Source organism: Chrysochloris asiatica, unplaced genomic scaffold, assembly GCF_000296735.1.
Source record: "Chrysochloris asiatica unplaced genomic scaffold, ChrAsi1.0 scaffold00120, whole genome shotgun sequence".
Classification (NCBI taxonomy): Eukaryota; Metazoa; Chordata; class Mammalia; order Afrosoricida; family Chrysochloridae; genus Chrysochloris; species Chrysochloris asiatica.
Window position 1 is genome coordinate 2585088 of NW_006408638.1, and position 27186 is coordinate 2612273.

The 27186-nt window shown below is 39.9% G+C and overlaps 1 protein-coding gene across 2 annotated transcripts in view; it reads left to right on the forward strand.

Moving 5' to 3' along the window:
• Positions 1-984: 984 nt before the first annotated feature.
• ST3GAL6 (ST3 beta-galactoside alpha-2,3-sialyltransferase 6) overlaps positions 985-27186 on the forward strand; it is a 57642-nt gene continuing 31440 nt past the window's right edge. The window contains exons 1-4 of one of the 2 annotated variants that reach the window (XM_006868603.1): positions 985-1087; positions 4361-4438; positions 11140-11243; positions 13374-13437. In XM_006868603.1, coding sequence (XP_006868665.1) covers positions 999-1087; positions 4361-4438; positions 11140-11243; positions 13374-13437 — 335 coding nt within the window. In that variant the 5' untranslated portion in view covers positions 985-998. Of the gene's footprint in view, positions 1088-4360; positions 4439-11139; positions 11244-13373; positions 13438-27186 lie in introns of those variants that run through there. The other variant, XM_006868604.1, reaches the window with a different exon arrangement.

Below are 27186 nucleotides of genomic sequence, written 5' to 3' on the forward strand. Positions count from 1 at the left end.
CATTTTAATTAGTAACTGAGCTCTTCACCACTTTATCACCAGGGCACCTTAACAAGGGAGTAGTGTTCATCTATCTTACCGGTTAGTCACTAGAGTTTAGGATCACTTAGTGCACAGCACCCCACATGCACTGGCTCCTGAGAACGTAAGTCTAATAGAGCCCAACAACAATAATAGCGTTTATTAGATGACTGTGTCGTTATGATTTCTTTAACCATTAAATGGGTGATAATGATGAGGACATTGGTGGTTCATGCTGGAGAACCCGCCTTGTTTTCCAGCCATTTACCTCATGCTCAAATACTACTCATCTGCCAGCGGTGGCTTGCATGTTGCTATGATGCCAAACTGGTTGAAACCAGTTTCCAGACTAAGACAGTTGATGAAAAACCTATGGATTACAATAGTTCACAACCAGTCATGGGAATGGTATAGGGCTGGACAGTGTGTCATTGTGTTAATGCACGGGGTTGCCATGAGTCAGGAGTATGTGTGTGGGTTGGAAGTATAGCTAACAACTACCACAACATAATAACTACCTGACTCCTGCTGAATCCAACCAGACATCGACTACTGAATGCTGAGTCTCTCTGAATGGGGTTAGTAGATACAGATAGGAGAGGCATGCTACATAGGATTGTTTAGATGAACTGAAACTTGATAGGAGAAGCAAAGAAACCATATACCTTTGGAAAAGGTCCATTATGGAACAATTTATTAAATTGCTCTTTTGTACTTGAATTACATGTAAAAGTAGGCACATTTTCAAGTTGTATTGATGAAAAGATAGAAGAATAGAAATAGGGAAAGCGTTGCCTTTCTGCACTTAGTGGGTATATTCAGAATTATAAGCCTGCATCTTTTCCTTCCAGTTTATGCACTATATATGCTTAGATTTGAGTAGTGTACAATTCATCAGTGCATTCCTCTTGTTTTAAAAAGCTAAATCTGTGTATCACTTCCTGTGTTTCATTCCTTGTGTTTCAGGTGGGCCAGCCATGAGAGGGTACCTTGTGGCTATATTCCTGAGTGCTGTCTTCCTCTACTATGTGCTGCATTGTATATTATGGGGAACAAATGTCTATTGGTAAGATTTCTTTTCATTATTTAAAAAACTCCTAGTCTTTTTGTACCCTCAAAATATGATATACAAGGGACTTGGAGAAAATGACACCAACCATTATTCCCACAGCATTCTCTGGATTCAATAATTCATTGCAATGACCACACAGAACTTAAGACACGATACTCAGTTATGGGTTTACAAAAGAAGTTGTTGTTGTTAAGTGCCGTTGAGTCAGTTCTAACACATAGCAACCCTTTAAAGGGTTTCTGAGGTGCTGCTGGTGGGTTTGAAGCACAGACCTTGCGGTCCAGCATGTGCAGTCCAGCGCATTATCCTGCAGTTACCAGGTTACAATTCAGGGTCAGAAATGCTCAAGGCATGGTTGTTTCACTCCGGACAACCTCTCCTCAGCCCTGCCTATAGGCAAGTGTGTCTGCCTGGCCAATTTAATGAAATTCTTGAGGATTCTTGGTGTGATACCATAGGATCAGCACTAGAGTGCAAACCACGAGGTCGGCAGTTCAAACCCACCAGCTGCTCCTTGGAAACCCTATATAGGATTGGTATGAGTCAGAAATGACATGATGGCTCTTATAGTAGCAGCAGCAACCCTTTGTTGTTGTTGTTGCTACTTGCCCACAGTACACACTGTTGTTAAGTGATGTTGAGTCAATTCTGACTTACAGCAACACTGTATAGGGTTTCTGAGGAGCAGCTGGTGAATTTGAACCAATAGCCATTGCAATTCAAACCATCCTTGCTGTCGGGTGCATTATTCCACAGCTCCACATAGGATACATTGTTGTTGTATTGTGCCGTGGAGTGGGCTCCTACTTATAGTGACTCTGTACAGGGTTTCCAAGGCTGTAAATCTTTACCAGAGCAGAAAGCCTCATCTTTCTCCCGCAGAACAGCTGGTAGTTTCGAACTGCTGACCTTGAGGTTAGCAGTCTGATTTGTAACCACTACGCTACCAGAGCTCCTTTTAGGATACATTACTCCACCATAATTTACAGCCTAAAGGCACTTGGCTTTAGCTCCATGGGCCAACAAACCTAGTTCTCCCAATGAAATGCCTGGGGGTACCCCAATCTGCAAGCAAGCCTTCTACCAAAAGACACACTGATTTGCTCTGTGGGCTGGGAACCCCATGGCTCTGTCTCCAGCTCTCCATTTGGTTCTACTGCAGCTTCTCCTCTGCCACTCCTCTGGGATCACAGCTTTCTGTCCTTGGGTCAAGGAGGTTGACTGCACAGAGATTTCTGGGTCCAAATGATACACTCCATGCTCCATTCCTGGCTTTTCTTTGATGGTAGTGAGCTCCTCCTATCCCTGCTTCTTAGATGGCTAATTTTGCACACTTTAGAGTTTCAGGTTAACCCTGTTGATCACTCACAACTAAATCACATCATCTTGTGAGCATCTTCTTTCTCCTTCTCTTACCCAGACACATCAGTACGAAATGGTTGTTTGGTGGGAGTTTACAAAGACTATGACTAAAAGTGACGTTAATAATTCATTGTACTGCAGGGTCTTATAAAAAAAATCCTATAACATTGTAATATTGTGTCTCTTCTGGTTTTCCATTAAAAAATTGAGATTTTACCACTCGAGTATCATAAAGATTGTATCTCTATCAGTTTCAAAAGTAATGAACAACACCCTCCTTTTATTGATTCTCTAATGAACCAGTGGTATTAAGCATTTGGGGCACATAATATTATTTATATAATATTTCATTTTCTTAAGTTAATGGAGCAATTCTTGGGCTCAGTGACACTTCACTCTTAAAGCCCAAAATTTTGGGTTGAGAGCTCATTTATAAAATATACACATTACATGGTTTTCATTGCTAAAAAAATAGTAGCTGAATGATGAAATACTTGTGTATATTTGAAATAACTTTGATTTGAAATGTCTCATATAAAATTTTGAAGAGGCCTGTAGTTTTACTAAAGGTGAAAATCTCTAAAAAGCTACTTACCCTTCTCATTGTCAGTCTTTTAGCAAAGAACATTTTCATGACCTTTAAATGTTGAACATGTAGTCATGGTTGTAGTTGTATGCTGTGGAGTCCAGGAGCAGAAAGCTCATAGAATTGTTTAGATGAACTGAAACTCCTATGGAAACAGCTGGTAGTTTTGAACTGCTGACTTTGAGATTAGCAGCCCAACTTGTAACCACTACACTACAGAGCTCCTTTGTTGGACAGGTGGTGTTGGTTATGTGCCATGGAGTCAGTTCTGACTCATAGAGGCCTTGCATAGGATTTCTGAGGTTGTAAATCTTTGCTGGAGCAGAAAGCCTCATCTTTCCACTGGCAGTTTTGAACTGCTGACCTTGAGATTAGCAGCCCAACTAAACTATCAGAGCCACATGACAACTTTCCTTAGGCAGAGTTTGTTTGTTTTTTACCAGTGTTTCAATAGTAGAAATCCTAGATCATGTTTGTAGCTTGTGCTTAGCCCCACAGCCCAGACACAGCAGTTCTAATTACAGAGATTTTCTAACAGAAAAAATTGAAATTTGCTTCTACTTATAAAGGGTTTAGGCTATTTACGTCCATTTTAATCTCAAATTTTATTAGTTCTCTTTACATATTAATTCTTTACATAATTGATGATCATTAATCAGTTCTTATATTGAACTGTTTTCTCCCTCCTGAGTATGAGACTCCCTCCCTTCATTTATTTTTGTTGTTTTCCTGTCTTGTTTCACAATACCCTTTTAAGTTGTGGAGACAAGTACTCTATTCAGACAACACACAAGGGACTGACTTGTGCCAAGAATAGAGGAGGATTACATACGACTCTAAATGGTATGATCTGTGGAGTTTCCCAGGATCACAAGGCAGGGGGATGATGAAACCTTTTCAGGTCCTGTTTTTCTGGGGTGTTTGCTGCCGATTGGTCTTCCTGGATGTGGTGTGGAGGTCCTAGATAACCATGCACTCTTGTGGTGATGCAGGGCAGTGGGGACTTCTGCAAAGCTGCAAAGTCAGCCTGGCTGTGGCTTCCACAATGCAATAATCCTAACCATTCTCAGAGGACTCTTCACTGTTATTCCAGTCATTTCTGGGTCTCTAGTTGCCTCAGCCTTCTGCATGTTCCCATATGTCCATAACGCTTAAGGTGTATGCAGGATTTGGATATGGTACCATAAAACCTTAGGGACTACTCAGAGATTTTTATTCCTGCCTGTGAATCCACTTACTGGAGGCAGGCTTGGTTCTCCGCACTTGATTCCTTTAGGAATCCAGGTCTGGGTTCTGACTGCCACTATTTTGTCTCATAGGATGCCACCTGTGGAAATGAAACAGAGAAATCGGGTTCTGCCTTGTTTATCAAAGCCAGCTTTTGCTTCTCTCTTGAGGTAAATAATTTTTTTTTTTTTAAGTTATACATATGAAAGTAACTGTGACTTATAAAATGTTCAAAATTTGCCATGTAACCATTTTCCATGTAACCATTTTATGGCCTTTTCTTACAAATCTTAGTAGCATAAAATAGACAGCCCTGTAATTAAGGAAGAACTTGAGTATCCTGTGCTTTGTTAATCAGAGTCCTGCATTTATTATTATTACAAGAAGAAAAGGCTTTAAAAGAACCCAATCAAACCAGTATTCTTTTAACATACACGTGAGATTAGAGAGGTCTATTTGTAGCTGATCCTAAAAAATGAACTACTCTTTGGAGTTTTATCTCCATGTTCTTTTTATCCTTTAATTTTGGAACTTCTTCTCCCTTGCTTCTAAGATAAACATTAGAGTTAGAAATTTCTCCCTTTCACTGACCTTTAGAATGCAAGTAATGGTCAGCCTGCCTAAAGACACTGCCATTGTTCCTTATGGTTGTCAGGGCTGATAGGGAATTTACTCTTCCTTGTACAAATGCTATTTTACATTTGTCACCTTAATTTAGACAGACTTTTCAAGATGCTTCTGGATAAATAGCAGTAAATGACGGTCTTGTCTGGGCATGTTTAATGGTAAAAAATAGGTAAAATCTTTTCAATATTTTATCCATTAAGGATCAAGAATTCATATTTTCTCAAGACTTCATATTTTCTTTTATTATTACATTATTGCAGCATTCCATTACTGGTTGTTAACTGTTTTGGACTTAGATTCCTTTAAGATCAGTCCACTTCCTGGGAAACTGCAGATATATACAATATGTTTTACATATGATTTCAGATGTTCCACGGTGAGTTGTAGCCTATCCATGGGTATGTGTACAGTTAGGAACATATGCAAAACCAGAAGAGTATTTTTAAACTTTTTCACCATATGACACATGTGAGGGCAAGTCAATGCATATTGCTACTAGGATTCCAGTTCATACGTATACAAGTGGTTTTCAAAGAAAACATGTTAAACCTGTCTTTGCAATCAGTGGATGGGTGCAGATAAGCTCACTCAGTAATATCTTGCCTTAGTCTCTGTAGGGTGCCTTCACAAAAGCATATTTTTTTGTGACATGGAAAAAAATTATTTTGGGGGCTGGGCTAGTATCAAATTTTTAACAAAACTCAAGTGTTTTAGTATTCACATAAAACAATAGTTTTTAGGTCAAGCATTTTAAGTCGGGAAGACTCAAAGATGAAATGAGAGAGAGAAGGACTTCAACCTTATGAATGAAGAAACTGTGGCTGAAGTCCAGAAACATGTTGGCCTTAGCAAGCTTTTGGCTCAGTGGGTTTTGTGTGAAGATCAGATACCTCAAAGGGTTAATCATTATATCAGCCTTTCAAGCAAGATTGAAGCTAAGAAAGAAAACTTGTTGGAATGAATTATAACTGGCAATGAGTCTTAGATAGACCAATATGATCCAGAGAGTAAGATCCAATCAGAACAATGGTTTCCAAGGGGACCTGTTGAGCCAGTTAAGTTCCAGATAGAGAGATTAGCTCAGATGGCTTTGGTAGCTGTTTTTTGGCATTCAAAAGGTGGTAATCTTGAGATTTTCTTGAAAGACCCAGGACAATCACAAGGGCTTATTATGAATATGTTTTAATAAAATTGAAAACTGCATTAGTGAAAACAAGGTCAGGAAAGCTGCACCAAGACATTTTTTTCCCCTCACAACAGTGTGACTCTTCAGTCTTCAAGGGTAGCGAGAGTTGTTCAATGAGAATTTCATTGGGAACTCTTACTCCATCCACCTTACAGTCCTCATCTTGACCCTTTACACTTCTTTTTGTTCTCCAAAATAAAAAGAGTATTGGAAAAGAATGGGATTTGAGTCACTTGAAGATGACCAAATTCCCATTTGTACCGTGGTATAAACCAAAGAGGACAGAATTATTTGGGGGAGGGTTGGTGATGGTGGTGGCCGTGTGCCATAAAGTCGGTTCCAACTCATAACAACCCTGTGCAGGGTTTCTGAGGCTATAAATCTTTACAGGAGCAGAAAGGCTCATCTTCTCTCCCATGGAACCGTTGGTAGTTTTGAGCTACTGATCTTGAGGTTAGCAGCCTGATTCATAACCACTACACTACCGAAGTTCCTTTGGGGAAGGGTTACAGAGATGGAAACACTGCCTTCAGAATTGCAGAGACCTAGATAGAGAAGATGGTCAAGAAATAAAAACTTTCACATTTTATTATTTTTGTTTAAGAAAAGTTTCTATGATTTTGAAGCAAAACTTTTTGACTTACCCTCATATTAAGAAACACGTCTTTCATTGAGACTTAGCATACATGCTTATTTATAAGAAAAAAGAGAAATATTTACCTTGTATAATTTTCTGTTTTATTCACTTTTTTAAAAAAAAAAAAGTATACTGATCATAACTAACAAAACTTATTTTATGAAGCACTTGCAGGTTTTTAGACTATTGGTTTAAAATGCTGCTCTGTAAGTTGAGTTAAGGTCCTATTCAACTTTAGCAAAAGAAATTTTATTTCCTTTCTGAGAAAACCCAAAAGGGTTATGGTATTTACGCAAGATTGCTCAGCTAGTGTGGGAGCCCAAGTTTTTTTTTGTTTTTTTTTTTTATGTCAAGTAGATTCTTGTTTGCCACGTGAGCCGTATTCTTTCAGAACACCATTACCTCTAGGTTCCCCAGCCCCTAGAGTAGGCTTGAGGTCACTCGTTCAGAAATACTGGAGAGCCAGGAGCAGCCAGAAGCAGCTCACTTTGGAAAACTGAAGGTGTTATCTGTAGTGCTGTGAAGTCAGACATTGGTTTGACTTTAAAGAGTTTCCAACATTTAAATCTTCATGGGAGCAAACAGTCTTGTCTTTCTCCTGAGAAGCAGCTGGTATATTTGAACTACAGACCTTGCAGTTAACAGCCCAATGTCTATCCCACAGTGCCACCAGGCCTCCTTATATAATGTAATGCTGGTTACAGATAAGAACTCACACTAACTGAGCATCTACTATGTGTGAGAGAGGCATGGTGCAAATTTTAAAACTGTTATTTCATGTAGAATTAAAATGTGAATCACCTAGCACAAGGTCTAGCTTGACAATAGCTGTTATTAATCACCATCATTTTTACCCTTACCAACTCCAAACAATAGAGTTCTTTATAGCCTTGCTCTTGAGGTGCAAAGTCATCTGTGCTTCCAGCTTCCCAGGAAGGTCTTCAGTGTTCTCTCTTAATTAAGTCAGCTGATCTGCTATGTTTTCTTACCAATGACTTTAGGAATTAGCTATGATCTAGAAATGGTGTTTGGAACTCTGAGGCTGCTGTCACTATTACAACTGAAACTGGGCTACTCACTCAGTATCAGGCAGGCAGGGCTGGGCTCTTTTCTTAGTTAGAATGAGGAGTGAGTTCTCAACTTGGTGCTCAAACTCTACTCAGTAAGCAGCTATGACTTGCTTTAAATGTATGTGGCTCCTGAGTGAAAAAGCCAGCCCTACAAGCAGCTGTGTCACCCCCTGTTCTACTTTTTATCTTTATTTTGTCAGGCAGCCTCAGAAACCCCCAGGGTCACTGTGGTATCACTTGCAGCTTTTAAGATAAGGACATGCAAAGCTGATATGGCTTTCTCTGGGAGACAAGAAGGGATGGGCCATATGTGGGCTGTAGTTAGAATTAGCTTGGTTTTGCCTGGCAGTTTGTGCACAGTAGCCAGTATTTTTGTGGGTGAAAAAACATTTTAATATGAGCTTTAAGGCTCATTCCTTCTCTTTAATGATACTTTTTTTAAAAAACTTCATAATGGCCTCAAAGATTTGGAAGTGAAATATATTCAGTCATTTGTTAAGCATGTATTCTGTGCTTATTCTGTGTCGCATGCTAAAATCAAGAACTAGATGCTGTTCCTGCCCTTACTAAGTTTTCCAGAGTGTCTAGAGCAAAGGACAGGCATGCCTTCAGGGTAGAGCCATCAGTAAACAGATAAACACTTGTAGTGTAGTTCTTGTTCTTCACTATATCTTTTTAAACATATATTTCTTTTTGGTGGCAATCTACACAACCAAAAGAGCCCTGGTGTCAGAGCTAAGCATTTGATTGTTGATGGTTTGAATGTACTAATTGCACCACAGAAGAAAGATATGGCAATCGGCTTCTGAATAAAACTACATCCTTGGAAACTCTCTGCGGTAGTCCTACTCTGTTCAATCAGTTCCCTATGAAATTAGAATTTTCTTGTCTGCAGTAGAGCATACAAAGCCAAACATACATCCATTCACAGTTTCTACATAAATAATTCAATAACCATGTATCTATCACCCTGCTGTCTCTACTCCTATTATTACAGCACTATTAATTTAGGTTCTATGTCCTCATCTCTGCTTTAGATTAATTGTTGTCAATTTACATATAAATCTTTGTAAGATGACTATACTCGAGGCAAATTTTGTTGTTGTTGAGTGCTATGGAGTTGTTCCAACTCAAAGTAACCCTGTGTAAGGTATTTAAGGAGTAGCTGATGAGTTGGAACAGCCTGTCTGTGGTTAGCAGTCCTGTGCTTATCCTACAGCATCAAATATTCCTTTTTAATGGGGCTAAACTATTGCTTAATTTAATAGTGGCTTCATGGGATAGTTTTAGTTCAAGGTTTGATGATTATTTCTGAGCATTGGATTTATGATTGTTCCCAGTCTGAAAGGATTCAGCTAACCTCTTCAGTATATCTTAATCCAAGTGCCATTAAGGAAACAATTGAGTTCTATCTGCCTTTTATTTCTACAGCTGATATACTTTCATACACATGGTACTTTTAAATTTAGGAGTAGCTTAGCATAAGATTTTATTTTCCCTTACATCCTTTGGTCTTTCCTGTATATATCTTTTATTACTTTTTAAATTTTATTTAAATTTTATTTTTATATCTAGCCTGCAGCAAAACCTTCCTTTTTGGCTGTTCAGCTCCCTTTATATCCCATTCTATATCCTATTTAAATATTGTTTAGAATGATTTTAAAGAATTTGAAGATAGTTATATGTATTTATAAATGGTCAGCATAACAGGAAGTGGTTGATGTTCAACCACGTCAAGAGGTAGCATACGATCAAGAGCCAATGATACCAAAGGAAGATATCCAAGGTGCATTGAAGGAACTGGCAAAGAACAAGGCACCAGGATTTGATGGAATAAAAATTGAAATCTTTCAAGAAAGTGAGATGGTACTGGAGGCACTCACTCATCTATCCAAGAAATTGGGAAGACAACTGTATGGCCAACTGAGTGGAAGAGATCCATATTTGTGCCCATTCCAAAGAGAGGTGACCCAACGGAATGCGGAAATCACCGGGCAATCTCTTTGGTATCCCATGCGAGTAAAGTTTTACTAAAGGTAATACAGAAATCGCTGCAACCAAACATTGACAGAGAACTTCCTGAGGTTCAAGCTGGATTCAGAAGAGGCCATAGAATGAGGGATATCTTTGCTGATGTCAGATGGATCTTGGCTGAAAGCAGAGAATACCAGAAGAATGTTTACCTGTGTTTTATTAACTAAGCCAAGGCTTTCGATTGTGTGGATCATGACAAGCTATGGACAGCATTGCGAAGTATGAGTATTCCAGAACACTTAATTGTGCTCATGCGGAATCTGTACATGGACAAAGAGGCAGTTGTTCAAACAGAACATGGGAACACTGAATGGTTTAAAATTAAGAAAGGTATGAGACAGGGTCGTTGTATTCTTTCACCATACTTACTCAACCTGTATGCTGAGCAAATAATATGAGAAGCTGGGTCATATAAAGAAAAACGTGGCATCAGGATTGTAGGAGGACTCATTAACAACCTGCAATATGCAGATGATACAACCTTGCTTGTTGAAAGTGAAGAGGACTGAAAGCACTTACTCATGAAGCTCAGAGAGCACAGCCTTCAGTGTGGATTGCATCTCAATGTAAAGAAATAAAAAATCCTCACTGCTGAACCAATAAACAACATTCTTATCAATGAAAAAAAAGATTGAAGTTGTCAACAACTTAATTTTTCTTGGATCAATCAGAAACACTCATGGAAGCAGCAGTCAAGAAATCAAACCACATATTGCATTAGGCAGATCTGCTGCACAAGACCATTTTAAAGTGTTTAAGAGCAAAGATGTCAGCTTCAAGACTAAGATACGCTTGACTCCAAGCTATGGTATTTTCAATAACCTCATATGCATGTGTAAGTTGGACAGTGAATAAGTAAGACTGTGGAAGAATTGATGCATTTGAGTTATGGTGTTGGAAGAGAATATTGAAAATGCCATAGGCTACCAAAAGAATAAACAGATCTGTGTTGGAAGAGGTACAATACACCAGAGCGCTCCTTGGAGGCCAGGATGACCAAACTTTGTGTCTCATACTTCGGACATATTATCAGGAGAGACCAGTCACTAGATAAAGATATCATGTTTGGTAAGGTGGAGGGTTAGAGAAAAAGAGGAAAACCCTCAGCGAGATGGATTGGCAAAATGACAGCAGCAATGGGCTCAAGCGTGTGAGGTTGGCCCAGGATTGGGCAGTGTTTCATTCTGTTGTACATAGGATTATGAGTCTGTACTGACTCGATGGCACCTAACAACAACAACATAGTTCAGTTGTGGTTTTAAAAGGCTGCAACTATCATAGGGATTTAGCAAATAATTCTTTATTCTTTCTTTCCAGGTATCATGAATTTCACCCTTTTCTGTGTGCATCTGATTTTAAAAAGATTGCTTCCATGTATGGTAGCGATAAGTTTGATTTACCCTATGGGATAAAAACATCAGGTCAGTAAAATTATCCTTATTCTACCCTATTAAATTTGAGTGGTATTTGAAGAGAAGTGCATGTTTGTATTATCCTTAAGGCCTTTTAAGGAGCCCTGGTGGTGTAGTATGTAGGGTAAGCACTGAACTGCTAATTGCAGGGTCAACAGTTCAAACCCACCAGCTGCTCCATAGGGAGTAAAGATGAGACTTTCTGCTCTCATAAAGATTTAGAGTTTCAGAAACCCTACACAGGGTCGCTATGAGTCGGAATCAACTTGCTGGCCGTGAGTAAATAAATCCTTTTAATTTTTCTGTTTCATAATAATGCCTGAAGAATATGATTTGGGAATGAAATTGATTTTTTAAAAAGTAGATTTCCAACACATACAACAGAGAAGGAAAAGGGCTGGGAGTCTCATTGCTTGCAGGAACAACTACCTCTTTTGCCTTGAGATGAGAATAATGGGTGGTGTCTGACCCACATTACTGAACATTTTGATCAAGGACTTGGTAGATGGATCCTGATCAAAAAGAGGAAAATGTGGAACAGATTTTTAAATTCTTATAGAACCCAGACTTACTAGACCCAGCAGAACTGGGGGAACCCCCAAACTTAATAGCTTTGAGAGAGCCTGTAAGTCTTAGACTGAAACCAGTCCATGAAGTAATCTTTAAACAACAGTTTTATCAACTAGTAAAGAATGTTTGCATTAAGCAGTGTGCTCTTTTAAAGAATTAATCTACATGAAATCAAACTGACAACAGTAACCAAAACACAAAGGATACGTTTAGGGAACAGAGAGTCTATAAGTAAATCGTGATGAACTAGTATGCACAGAGATAGGGAGATTGGTATGCAGTGTCATTGCACAAGTAGAAAATGTTGAATGGTTGTAGGAGTATGCTTTGTTACATAACTCTTCACACACAAAAGTAAAGCAATCTCCTTTTGAGGCAGAGAAAAAGAAAGGAATAAAAGTGGTAGCATTTCTTTGTTGTTGGGAAATTGCTCTTTATTTGTGTTATACCACTACATGGTTGATATGCTTTCTTATGCCTTACTTCTTTTATGATTTAGAAGTAACAGGATAACCTTGTGGGCTAATTATCTCTCCATTTCACCTTTGTTGTTGTTGTTGTTAAGTGCCGTTGAGTCGGTTCCGACCCATAGCGACCCTGTACAGGGTTTCCGAGGGTGTAAATCCTTACGGGAGTAGAAAGCCTCATCTTTCTCCCGCGGAGCAGCTGGTAGTTTCGAACTGCTGACCTTAGGGTTCGCAGCCCGATTCGTAACCACTACGCTACCAGAACTCCTTTATACATGTTAATTTTATTTTATCAGCAAGTTCTAGATTCTTGATCAATCTTAATTCGAACAATGGATATTTTGCTTCTGCTAAATTTAGAGAGAATTGCTCCATCTACTAATGACAAAATGTTTTTCCCTTTATTAGTTAATAACAGATTGGGCTTATGCTGATTTCACATCTAGATTTTAAAACGCAAAGGAGTGATGTTGTTGTTGAGTGCCTACAAGTTGGTGACTCACTGCGAGTGGCTGGTGGGTTTGAACCACTGACCTTGTGGGTAGTAGCAGCCCAGTGCTTATCCTACAGTAATACACCAGAACCTCACAAGAAGTGATGGGCCTACAATATTCTGAATTAAAAATCGCTTATGCAGCTAATCTCTTTAAACTCATGGGATATTGATTTCTATACTAACATTCAGTTTCAGAATCATCTGATGTTGCTGATTCTGAAGTAACTTATTTAACAATTGATTTCAGATCATTATTGTTGTTGTTAAGTGCCGTGGAGTCTGTTCTGATTTATAGCAACCTTGTCTAAGGCTTAATAGGAGTAACTGGTGGTTTTGAATTGCCAATCTTGTGGTTAGCAGTCCAGTGCTTATCCAATAAAGCAACTCAGGACATTTTTCTGAAGTTTTTTGAAAGTGTTCTTAGAGCATTTACAATTTTAAATATTGGCTAATTGTAGTTTTTTAGTTAATTGGTTTTCACCAGAGTAAATTAGATGTAGTCATATCAGTTGTAAAAGGGATTGGGGAAGGAGGGCAACATGACTTGCTACGTGCCTTAGAAGCCATGGTTGTAATTTTTTTCATAATGTTCCATTTATCTTCTAGCGGAGTATTTTCGAGTTGCTCTTTCAAAACTGCAGAGTTGTGATCTCTTCGACGAGTTTGACAAGTGAGTTTATTCCCATGCTTCTGACTTTTATCCTTAGCTAAACTAGTTCAAAATGTACACTCTGGGAAATGTAAATGTATTTACCCAGGAAAATTCTATAGCTTTTGTAACTAAAACTTCTTGCAGCAATTTTATAGCATTCAAAACAAATGAACTGAGAAATAAATGTAGAAGTTGTATATAGGCAGTCCCCAGTTATAAACATTGACTTAGTTTAACTCATATTTGTCCTTCAATGTTAATAAATTTGCCCTCACTTTGAAACTGACTTCTGCTGGCAACAAATTCTTTATGCTTCATTTCCGGCACATGCAGCTTTTAAATCATTAAAAAGGCTTCAAGCTTTTCTGTTTTTTTGTTTTTGTTTTTGTTTTTTTTGCACTAACCTACAGCTAAAGAAGGAGCTCTGGTAGCGTAGTGGTTACGAATCGGGCTGTGAACCATAAGGTCAGCAGTTTGAAACTACCAGCTGTTCCGTGGGAGAAAGATGAGGCTTTCTGCTCTCGTAAAGATTTACAGCCTCGGAAACCCTGTTCAGGGTTGCTATGGGTCGGAACCGAGTCCACGGCACATAGCAACAACAACAACACAGCTAAAGAAGAGCCATATGCGCCTGTTCTTCCTGACCTACAAATTCTGAAAGACACACTGGGAACAGAGCTCCTTCCTAACCTGGGGACTGCCTATATTTGGCTCAAAAGTTTTCAGTGTTGATAATGAGCAAAGCTGATCAGCAACAGTCTTTTTATTTTTATTTTTTTATCATTTGTATTGTGAACTGGGTGAAAATTTCCTGAGCAAATCTGTTTTTCATTCAACTGCGTATTTGTTGTATGTCATAGATTGCAGTCCCCACAGTATACCATCGCTCATCCCACTTCCTCCCTGTCATTTCTGTTTCCATTCTTCCTCCTTTCCTAACCCTTCCTGCCTTCTGAACTTCGTCCATGGGCAAATGCTGCCCTTTTGATATAATTTGATTTTTCTAAGGAATGCATACCTCCCTAATTTAATTATTCTGCTTTTGTTGTTGTTGTTGTTAATTGCCATTGAATTTGTTCCGACTTATAGCGACTCAATATGAGTTTCAGAGGAGCAGATGGTGGGTTTGAACCAGTGGCCTTGTGGTTCAAAGTTACCCGCAGTCCAGTGCTTATCCTACATTGCCAGAACTCATTCAGCTTATAGACCTTTCTGTTGGTGAAAACTGATCCATGGGATGATGAGTTTATTCCAGGACTGAAGGATGGCTAAGGTCACAGTCATGGGGATTCCTTCAGTTTTTAGCAGACCAGTAAGCCTGATCTTTTTTAAGATTTTGAGTTTTGTCACACATTGCATTCTCACTCCCTTTAGGACCGTCTAATGTGGTCCCTTTCAGAACGATCAATTATTTTAGGTGGGCATCATCTAATTATTTGGGTCTCAGGGTCATGGGGGCTGAGATGTGTGGGGTCTGCTTGTTTTCAAGTCTCTTTGATTTTCTTCACTCTTTGGACTGCTTGTTTTCAAGTCTCTTTGATTTTCTTTACTCTTCTTTGCTCCAGACAAGAAGAGGCCAAGTCACACCTTAGATGATTGCTCTTAAGCTTTTAAGATCCCTTTCACTTCTCACCAAGTTTGAATGCTGAACTTTTTTTGTGTGTGTGGACTATGTTGTGCCACTTGACAAGATGTCCCTGAAACTGTGGTCCTACACTTCCAGGCCCAGTAACTCATTCCTTCAAGGTGTTTGGTTATGGCGAAGAAGTTTTCATAACTTTGCCCCCTGTATGCTCTGCCACTGAGTCCTGCTGTGGCAATGTAGGATAAGCATTGGATTGGTAACCACAAAGTCAGTGGTTCAAATCCACCAGCTGATCCTTGAAAACCCTATACAGTGGGCTCAAACATAACTGTGAGGATGCACAAGACTGAGCAGTGTACTGTTCTGTTACAGTTGCTATGAGTTAGAATTGACTCGGTGGTACCTAGTAATAGTAATAATTAATAATTGTGTCACAGCTCTTCATTTTCTAGGGTACATACCTAGTGGGATTGCTGGATCATATGGTATTTCTATTTCCAATTTTATAAGGAAGTACTATACCACTTCCCAAAATTGTTACACCATTTTACAATCTCACCAGCAGGTCCCCGTCTCTCCATACTCTTACCAGATTTGTTGTTTTCTGTTTTTCTAAATTTTGCTATTAATAAAATGAGATGATACAATCTCATTGTTGTTTTGATTTACATCTCTCTAACTGGAGTCACTAGAGTTCTGGTGTTGTGGCACTGTGGGCTAATGCGCTGGACTGCAAAGTTGTTTGAACCACAAGGTCGACAGTTCAAGCTCACCAGCCACTCCTTGGAAACCCTATACAGGGTTGCTATGGGTTGGAACTGACTCGAAGGCAACAACACTTGGAGTCACTATGAGTCAGAAGTGACAACAGCAGCAGCAATTGGAATCTTGGTATGGTGCTGTAGGATAAACACTGGACTACTAACTGTGAGGTTTGTGGTTCAAACCCACCAACTGTTCCCTGGAAACTTTATACAGAGTCATTGTGAGTCAGACTGACTTGACAGCACTTAACAACAGTCACAATTGATTGTGAGCATTTCTTCTGTGTTTGTTGTCCACCAGAATGTCAGCTATGGCACAGTATCTCTGCATGTCCTCTGCCTGTTTGTTAGTTGGATTATTTATTTTTGTTGTTGAGGTGTGGAAATTTTCTATACATTTTAGAAATTAGTTCTTGTCTGATACATGGGGCTTCAAAAAGTTTATGGGAATTTTTTCAATTCCATGATTCCACAAACTTTCTGAAGCCACCTCGTATGTCATTGCCAAAAAAAAATTTTTTTTTTAACTCTTTTGGTGGAATTTTTGGATGCACATGAGTGTCTAATTTTTAGAAAGTTCCAGTTACCTAGTTTTTCTTCTGCTATTTGTGTACTTTCAGTTAAGTTTGATAGTATATTTATGGCATGTATTAGGGCCTCTAGTAGTTTGTCCCTAGACAGCCCAGGTAGTACTATATTATAAACACTGTACTACTGACCCACAGTTCAAACCCACCAGCTCCTCCTTGGGAAAAAGATGAGACTTTGTGCTCCAGTAAACATTTATAGCCTCAGAAATACAGTAAATATTTACTGTCTTGGAAACCCTACGCAGGGTTGCTATGGGTTGAAATTGACTCAGTGGCAATGGATTTTGGGTAGGTTTGTCCCAGGTTTTTCATTGATGATCTTTATAGTTCTAGGTCTTAGACCCAACCTGAGTTCATTTGTGTATATGGTGTGAGATATGGGTCCTGTTTCATTTTTCTGCAAATGGATATCCAATTTTGCCAGCAGTGTTTGTTAGAGACTAATCTGTGCCTATTTAATGAGTTTTGACCCTTTGTCAAAGGTCAGCTGTTCATAAGTGAATGGATCTACTTCTGGGTCCTCTGTTCCAATCTTTGGGTCTATGTGTCTGTCTTACCAGTACCTGGGTGTGTGGATTACCATGGCTGTGTAGTAAGTTTTAAAATTGGGAAGTGGGAGGTCTCTGACTTTGACGATCTTCTTTAGTTGTACTTTGATTATCTGGGGTATACTTCCTTTCCATATAAAGTCTGTGATTCATTCTTTTTCATTTCTTTAAAAGAATTATGTTGGTATCAATTGAGATTGCCTTCTATCACTTTGAGTAGTATTGACATTTTTACAATGTTCATTTTTCCTGTCCATGAGGATGATATGTTCTTCCATTATGTAGACCTCTTGTGGTTTATAGTGGTAGTTTCTTTGCATGGGTGTTTTATATCTCTGGTTATATTTATTCCTAAGTATTTCCATCTTTTGGGTGGCTGCTGTAAATGGTATCATTTATCTGATTTCTTTTTCAGAGTTCTATTTGTTGTATAAAGGAAACCAGTTGCTTTTTGTATGCTGATCTTGTGTCCTGCTACTTTGTGAATCTTTCAATATTTTCAATAATTTTCTTGCCAAGTCTTTGGGATTTTCTGTGTATAAGATCAGATCATCTGTAAATAGAGTTACTTTTTCTTTGCCAATTTAGAACCTTTAATTTCCCTTTCTTGCTTTATTGCTTTGAGTAGGACTTCCAATACAATATTGAATAGGAGTGGTGATAAAGGGCACCCTTGTGTGTGGTTCATGTTTGCATGGGGAATGTTTTCTATGTCTCTCAGTTGGCCTTTGGTTTGGTTTTGTTGTTGTTGTTAAATGCCGTCAAATTGGTTCCGACTTTTAGCAACCGTTTATAGGGTTTCCAAAGAGCAGCTGGTGAATTTGAACCTCTGATCTTGTGGTTCAAACCGACTTTGTGATCCATGCTTTATCCTAAAGTGCCACACCAAGATATGCCCTTAATTATACTGAGGAATTTCCCTTCTTTTTCTATTTTTGTTGAGCATTTCTATCAGGAATAGGTCAAAGGCCTTTCTGTTTTAATTGATAGGATCCCATGGTTCTTATACTTTGTCTTTTTTATTTATATGGTAGTTTACATCAATTGTTTTCTAATATTAAGTCATCCTTAAAGGTGTGGTTTGTATCCCATTTGGTCATTTATGTGTGTGTATGTATGTGATATGTTGAATTCTACTAGCTAAAAATTTGTTGATAATTTTTTATATCTATGTTCATGAAGAATATTGGTCTGTAGTTTTATTTTTTAGTCATGGCTTTGCCTGGCTTTGGTATCAGGCCTGTGCTTACTTTGTAAAATAGATTTGGGGAGTATTACATCCTTTTCTACAATCTGGAACAGGTTGAGTAGAATTGGTGCTAGATTTTCTCTGAATGTTTGGTAGAAGTTGCCAGTGAAGTCCACTGGCTTCATTGTTTCAATTTTCTTTTGTTATATGGATCTACTCAATTTTTTTTTAACCTCAGTCTGTGCTACTTTAGATAGGTTGTGTGTTTCTAGAAACTAGTGCATTTCTTCTAGGTGTTCACATTTTTTGGAGTACAGTTCTTCATAATATTCTATTTCCATGGGTTCTATTGTGACAGCCTCCATTTCATTCCTTAAAAACATGTTTTTGCATCTTCTCTTTCTTTTCCTGTGTTAGATTTGTTAGTGGTTTGTCCATTTGTTTCTTTTCAAAGATCTACTTTTTTGGTTCCTTTATTGTTTTTAATCAATAATCAACTTATTTTCTATTTTGGATTTCATTTATTTCTGCTGTAATCTTTTACTGTTTCATTTCGTCTGGTTCCTGTGGTCAACTGTGAGCCTCTCTGTCTTGATTCTTCCTATGAACTGAGGTCTCTGAGACATTGTGGTGTTGTTGAATTTTATTTAATTGGTGACTGTATGTTAATATGTTTTTCCCAGGGTTGTTTTGTTTTATTTTGCTTTTAAAAAAATATATATATACAAACAAGCAGGGAGGGCATGCTACTCTGCTTGGTAGCTTGGCATTACTTAGGCATTTAACCACTTGTCTCTTCCTGGGTGTGAAACGATGAGAGTGTATGTGGTTCTCTTTTGCTATTTATGTATAGCAGTTGAGAGCAGGTTTGGCTGGTGTTGGCCCGAGTGCATCATTGATCAGGTGGTGCAGGAGCAGGTGATGGCCTTGGGTAGGGCTGCAGGAAGTATGGGTGTAGCTGGGCAGTGTGGATGTGGGAGTAGAGAGTAGCTGGTGAGGAAGGATTGAAAACCATACTGACTACAAAAGTCCTTTAATCTTAAGGCAAAGAGATTGATGTAGAATAAATGTTAATCAGAGCTCCTATAGCTATTGAGTGAATAGAAATATTCTTTGTCAACTCCCCACCAAGGAGCGCTGTGATGAGCAAGTTTAATAGCATCACAAAAACCCAATCAGTGTTGCTGAATTTCAAACCTGTTGCCTAGAGACTTCTGAAAGGGCATTATAAAGTAGCTAAGAATACACTTGTATCACTATTATCTTCTGTTTTAATGGCACTCAACTTTTGGGAGGGGTTCAAGTGGAAAATTTTATTGTGTCATTATGCTAAGTCAGTTATTTTATATATTCCAGTTACCCACTGTAAAACATGAAGAAAATAAGAGACCAATCTATGCCTGAACAATACACTGAGATAAACATTCAGCAAGGCAGAATACACTATAAATTGCCTCATTGCTGCCCTGACTCAATTCAGTTTTTCTTCCAAGTGATCTTTTGCATCTCCCATTTATTCTCTTAGCCTGCAAAAATGCACTGGAAGAGTGCAAACCCCCTTCCAAGACTAAGACTCAATGGGAATACACGCTGTGATTGGTGACCACGCTCGACACCGATAAGGGGAAGTGAGGGAAAAACAGCAATGAAGCGGTGAGCTAAGCCCTACAAAGTTCAATAGACTTCTTTGGCCAGCAGTGTGGCAAGACCTGGGGACTCTTGGGCTCAGAGTCAGTGACATAACCACAGAGGACTAGAGTGGAGAGTGAAGTGTCCAGCTGATAAGAAGAGAGGGCATATGCATAAGAACACCCACACTTGCAGATAATACCCCCTTGTCCTGGCTTCAATGACTGAATGATCAGAGCTCAACCAGAAGTAAAAAGAAGAGGGGAAAAAAAACAAAATATTCTCATACAATTTGATGAACTTGACCTACACCTATGGAAGCAGTAGCTCAAAAGAGGGAACAACTCCTAACAGCAAGAATCATTCCCACACCCTCCACACACAGAGTAGACAGGGATGGGCAACTTGGACATTGGCTACCCAAAATGGGGGGCTACAAAGGCAAGAAGTGACTGGCTTACAAGCTTTCAAGAGGGAACCTAGATCCAGAGGGCCTGGAGGAAGGTAGAATCTCCAGTGAGTAGTATTCAATCTGACTAGCCAGGGCTGATGCAATGAAATCCAGACGGGTCTCTTGTGATACAATAATGAATAATTGTTATCAGGACTGATTGTGAGGGTTGGAAATGTAAAGGTAGATGTTTTATAGCAAGGAGGGGAGTGATTAACTTTTCAGTCTAGGAGTGGAGGTCCCCAGGACCATCAAGGGAGAAGAGCAGAGAGCGGGACCCTACCCAGAGAAGCAGTGATGCCTGAAATGGAGCCAGAGATGATGACGTGGAGCGATGGAACAGCTGGAGACTTTAGATCCAGAGAGGGAGAGGGACTGTGTGCTGAAGACCTTGGGGGCACCGGGGAAGGATTGCAGAGAGGAGATTGTAACCATGGCAATGAGACGATATATGATAGAATGAATGTAAAACCAGTGTTCTCCCATGTAAACTATCACATAATTCACAATAAAATATTTTTAAAAAACAAAGAAGATCTACACAATTGAAAGCCTTTGCATAGTCAATAAAGCACAGGTAAACATCAAAAAAAAAAAAAAAATGCACTGGAAGAAAAAAGTCTGAGACTAATGTGTCTTAGGCAGAGTGATTGGATTGCCATTGGAGGGAGAGTCCTCCCTGAGGACTTGTGGATTGTAGATTTGGGAGCTGCCCATCATGCACAAGGAGAAAGCCTTGTTGGTCCCAGCTGGCTTATTCTGTCATGACCTGTAGGGCAGAAAGGAGGGGCTGAAATGAGATGCGCCCCCAATCCTTCAAGTCTCTTTTTCCCTTTTGCTACTTTCTTCACTGATGTTTACATAGTTATTTACCTTGTTCTCTGGTTATTATTTTCCTCCTTCTGTTCTGGAACACAATGAGCTCTGCTAGCGTAGTGGTTACGAATCGGGCTGCAAACTGCAAGGTCAGCAGTTTGAAACTACATACTGTTCCGTGGGAGAAAGATGAGACTTTCTGCTCCTGTAAAGATTTACAGCCTCGGAAACCCTGCACAGGGTCACTATGAGTCTGAACTGACTCCACTGCACATAAAAACAACAACAACAACATTCTGGAACACAGCAACTCGCTAGCCACCACAGTACAACAAACTGACAAACAAAATCCTCACCACTGGACCGATAAACAACATTCTTAGCAAAGGAGAAAAGATTGAAGTTGTCAAGGACTTCAATCTTCTTACGTCAGCCATCAACATTCATGGAAGCAGCAGTCAAGAAATCAAACGACGTATTGCATTAGGCAAATCGGCTGCACAAGACCTTTTAAAAGTGTTGAATAGCAAAGATGTCAGCTTGAGGACTAAGGTGCACCTGACCCAAGCCATGGTATTTTCATTAACCTCATATGCATGTGAAAGCTGGACAGTGAATAAGGAAGACCGTGGAAGAATTGATGCATTTGAGTTATGGTGTTGGAGGAGAATATTGAAAGTACCATGGGCTGCCAAAAGAACGAACAGATCTGTGTTGGAAGAAGTGCAGCCAGAGTGCTCCTTGGAGTTCAGGATGACCAAACTTTGTCTCTCATACTTTGGACATATTGTCAGGAGGGACCAATTGCTGGAGAAGGATATCGTGTTTGGTAAAGTGGAGGGTCAGAGAAAAAGTGACAGACCCCTAGTGAGATGGATTGGCAAAGTGGCAGCATCAATGGGCTCAAATGTGGCAACAATAGTGAGGTTGGCCCAGGACTAGGCAGTGTTTCATTCTGTTGTGCATAGGGTCGCTATGAGTCAGTACTGACTCGATGGCACCCAACAACAAATTCTGGAACACGATTGGCATATTTTGGGATACAACAGCTGGGCATTCACTTTCTCCCTCTTTTGTTCTCTTTTCATACTCTTTGTCCTATCTAGAAAATTTTAGACATTTTCTCTTACTTCAAATTGAATATAAGTCCTAGTTTTATTCATGTATCTTATTCAGCATGAGTATTACCATCAGTTGAGATGGATTCCACTTTATGTGGGAAAAATCAAAACATTAGTTGCTTTTCCAAGACAGACATTTCCCTCTTTTGCATAGACATCCATAAGTGAAGTCTACTGGTGAACATGCTGGGCAGGCGCAGTGGTGCTCTGATCATAGGACTAAAGTGTGACTCTCTGTTGTTCCTCTGCCATTCCTCATTGCGTTGATTCCTTGTTATGATCCAGCATGGTTGCTTGAGTTCTGAAGTCACGTCTACTTTCTGGCGAGTAGGGAGGAGAAAGGGGGAGAAGTATTCCCACCACCAAAAACTTGCCACCCTCTTTCAGAATATTCCCAGAAATCACGTGCAGTAAGTACATCCACTACATTTACTTATCTGCTTGAGTCTGTGCGTACCAACTTGTGAAAGCTACAGTTCTTCCCAACTCTGTGTTCAATGCCATCAGTGTGGTAGCTTGAATCAGCCAAGATAGGAGTATTGATACTATTGAAATTGGCAAACGCTAAAAACCATGACTCCCCCAACCTGTGCTTACTCAGACCCAGTTGTTAAACATTTCCTAGCAACAGCTGATTACATCCAATTGGACAGAACTCAGAACAAGGCATATTTTGCTGGAAGGTACACTGGAAAATGTAGCCTTTATTTCAAATAGCTATGTGCCTGCCTTAAAAAAAAGGGATGGGGTGGGGAAGTCCTATTTTTAAGGGGAAAAAGAGCTTGATAAACCAGAGGGACACCTATCTGTCTTTATCAGTATTCTTTATTAATTCCTCACCACCGTCTTTCCTATACCCCGTAACTTTCAGGATTCTGAAGTCAGTTATGTAAGTCTGCACTGTAAGACCCTAATTCAGTGCTCCATTACCTTAGCAGCCACTCAGGGCTTCTCTTAAGAAGAATTACTATGTGAAAGCTTCCTAAGTATGTTGAACTTTTTTCTGCCTTCTTTTAAAGGTAATGTTAATAAAGTAATTCTGAGGCTGAGGGAATCTTTTTCTAAAGTTGCTTATTAACCACTGAATTTTATACTTTTAAAGTTTGGAGTGCAACAGATCTGGGTCTAGCTCCATTTCTTGTTGGTTGCATGACTAGGACAAATTATTTGACGTCAGTAAGTGTTCAGTGTCACTAGGTGTAATTTCATCAATACTTGCCTCAGGGCCTGAGGAGCTCTGGTGAGCTTCTTAATTTAAGGTGACCTGTGGAGGAAATCTTGCTGCCCTTCTTCTTTCAAACAGTACCCATTTTGAAAACAATGAGATGGCCCAAGAAAGCTTCTTCCATTGACCATACAGGTTTTTAGGTTGAATAAGCAGCTCCTCTTTGACCTTCACCAGACGAGGTCATTAAAAGTTCCATTTGGCACATAATTAGGCCAACCAAGGACGTGGACAGGCTTGGGACCCAAACCCAAACCAAACTCACTGCCATCAAGTCAATTCCAGCTCATAAAAACCCTATAAGGCACAGTAGGCTGCCGACAGCAGCTGGAAATCTTTACAAGAGCATACTGGCCTGTCTTTCTCAGGCTGTCTCACGAGGAACAGCTGGTGAGCTTGAATTATTGATCCTGTGATGAGCAGCTCAGTGCTATCCTACAGCACTAGAGCACCTTCAGATCTGGAGAACTAGGGATTAAATCTGGAAACATTCATGAGAGAAAATTGTTATTGGCAACATTTACATGCTACTTTGAAAGTGGCAAACAATGAAACTAAGAAATGAACTCTTACTGCCACTGTGATAAGGTTTGATCAAAACGAAAGCTTTTCAAATAGTAGTGGAAGGAAAACTCTACTTTAAGCAGTAACTGTTGAAGTGAGTTGTCTTGGATGGAAGCTCCCAGCCAAGGCCATGAGCCTGACAAGAGCTGCCCGCCCAAGCATATCTACTTGAATATGCCTAGATTATATTCATTTTATTTTTACCCCAGTCCCGGTGTAGTGCTGTAGGATCAGTACTGGACTTCAAACCACAAGGTCAGTGGTTCATACCCACTAACTGCTCCTCAGCAACCCTATACAGGGTTGCTATGAGTCGGAACCAGCTTGACAGCACTTAACAACAACAATAACAACACATTTCCACTGGCAATCCCTGGGTAGCACAAATGGTTACATGTTTGACTGGTAAGGGACAGGTTGGTGTTTTGAACTCACCCAAAGGTGCTTTAGGAGAAAGACCTAGCAATCTGCTTCCAGGTCACAGCCTTGAAATTCCTGTGGAGTGCAGCTGTATTCTGCCATGAGTCAGAACAGATATGATAGCAGCAACTGGTTTGGTTTGGATCCATCAATTAGAGTGATCCGATTTTCTAAGAGAGCAGATAGCCTTGGAGAGCTGGGCACTATTTGCCTTTCGTAGAATAATCTGATGGAGCTGAGCTGCCATCATTGCTAAAGAGAATGAGATGAACAGGTCAAGGCAGGGGATAATGGAGCCAATGGGCAGAGGAAAGTAGACAGCATTACAGAAAGAAAGGATGCAAACAGTAAAACACTGTCCAGCTCTGTTACTGTACCCAGGCTAATGAAAAGAACAAGGAGCTCTGGTAGCATAGTGGTTACAAATCAGGCTGCGAACTGCAAGGTCAGCAGTTCGAAACTACCATCTGTTCCATGGGAAAAAGGTGAGACTTCCTACTCCTGTAAAGATTTACAGCCTCCGAAATCCTGTACAGGGTCACTGTGAGTCGGAACCGACTCCACAGCACATAACTACCACCTCTACTACTATCAATGAAAGGGACTAGTTTTCCTTTGGAATTAGAATTTATTGGAGTTGCTATCATATCAACTCACCCCATTAGCCTTTCTGCACCTTGTTGTTGCTAAATGCCGTCAAGTTGGCACTTAACAACTCTTGCTGTTGTTGATAAGTACTGTCAAGCTGGTGCTGACTCCTAGCAACCCTGCATAGTGTCTTCAGGGAGTAGCTAGTGGGTTTGAACCACTGACCTTGTGGTTAGCATTCCAGTACTTCTACAGCGCCACACCAGGAGCCCCAGCTATTATTTGCCATTACTTGGTTTATTGGAAACAGACCTTACTTTGCTGTTGCTGTTTGTACCATCAAGTAGATTGTGACTCTAAGCGACCCAATGTGATAGAGTACAAATGCTCCTATAGGGTTTTCTAGGCTGTTAATCTTTACAGAAGGAAACCACCAGGTCTTCTTTCCTGTGCTGGTTGGCTTGAAAAGTATCCGAACACTTAACAACTGCACCCCTTTAAGGGTATGTTGTTGTTGTTGTTGTTGTTGTTAGATGCCATGGAGTTGATTTTGACTCACAGCACCCCTGTATAGGGTTTCCAAGGAGTGGCTGGTGCATTTGAATCGTGGACCTTGTGATTCAAACTGACCTTGCAGTCCAGTGCTTTATCTTCTACCATGCCATACTGACCTCATATTGAAAAGACATTTTCCTTATTGCCATTATTCTATATAATTCATTGTAGGATTAAAAAAAAAAATGCAGTTGATTTGAAATGCACCCTTGCTTATCCTTCCCTACTTAACTGTTCCTGCTTGCAGAATAAGCTCTGTGAGTCTTAGAGGAGGCAGGCCTGGAGACTGACCACCTTTTTACTAGATATTCCTCCTACTTAGATTTCTTTTAATACCAATTAACAACAACCAAGCTGTTCCATCCTCTAGAAAGAAAGTCTGGTGACTCTATGAGGATACAACAAATCCTCACTTTTACCCACTTGTTTGTTCAGTTCACCAGTTGCCTTGTAGCACTATGCAGCACTTTTTGAAGGACACTATCCTTCAGACTGCCAAATGGACAGATGCTAACTGCACATTTGGGAGTCCACACAACACCTTCACTTTTTTTTTTCTCGAGCTTTTATTGTGAATTAAGTGATAGTTTACAAGGGGGAATATTGGTTTTGCACTCCTCCTATCGTATTTCATTTTGTTGCAATGATCGCAATCCCCTCGATGCATCACCATTCAATAGTATTTTCTTCTATTCTATCTACTCCCCCCCCCTTTTTTTTTATGCACACAAAAACACTCAGGAATATATAATCATTTAAGCAACCAAAGGGTACATTCTGTAAGCCTGCCTCCTGGTCACAAGCACACAGCCTTTCTCCTTGCATGAATAGAGTCCTCAGCTGCTCAGTCTCTCCATGTCATCATCTCTATCTCCATCTCTGGTGTTGCTGCTTCTCTGGATAGGATCCCACATTCCATTCATACTTTTCACCCTTGATGGACCTAGGGTCCTCTGTTCCTGGACTGTAAGATTAACTACTCCCCCCTTTTTGTTACAAAACTTCTACCTTTACAGTTGTGACAGTCGTAATTAGTCATGATAGCAATTACTATTAAATCAAAAGAATCTTATCTCCATCTCCTTTTACCAGACCTGTCTAGACAAGATGAAGACTATTCAGTGGCAATTCTGTCTTTCCCCACACACTCTGAAACTAAACTGCCTCTTGAAAAGTTGTAGCCAGCCACTTTGTGCCTTTATAGCTGTCACACACACACACACCCCCGCCCGCCCCAACCCATCTTAGGTAGGGACAGGCAATGTAGACCTTGGCTATCAACCCTGTATACCAAGGGGCTAGGTTGATTTTGATGTGAAGACTCCTTCCCTCTCGGTTGGTATTTTGAGCTACTACATCCATAAGTATAGGTTAAGTTCATCAAATTGTAGCAATTTACACTTGGTTTCTTTATCAAATTTCTCTTTTCTCTCTAGTCGAGCTCTTTTGATCAAGCCACTGAAGCTAGGTTAAATGGGTACTATCTACAAGTGTGGGCATTCTTATGCAACTCCCCCTACTTCATATCAGCTGGATGCTTCACTCTCAGCTCTAGCCGTCCGTGGCTAGGTCAGTGTCCATGGGCTCAAGAGTTACCAAGTCTCCCCAAACTTTGGACCAACAGTCTTTCCTCCTCTCTCTCATCTCAAGGTCAACAGGAGTCTATGGAACATGGTTGAACTCAGCCCATATCTTCATGACTGACTTTCCCCCCTCCTACTC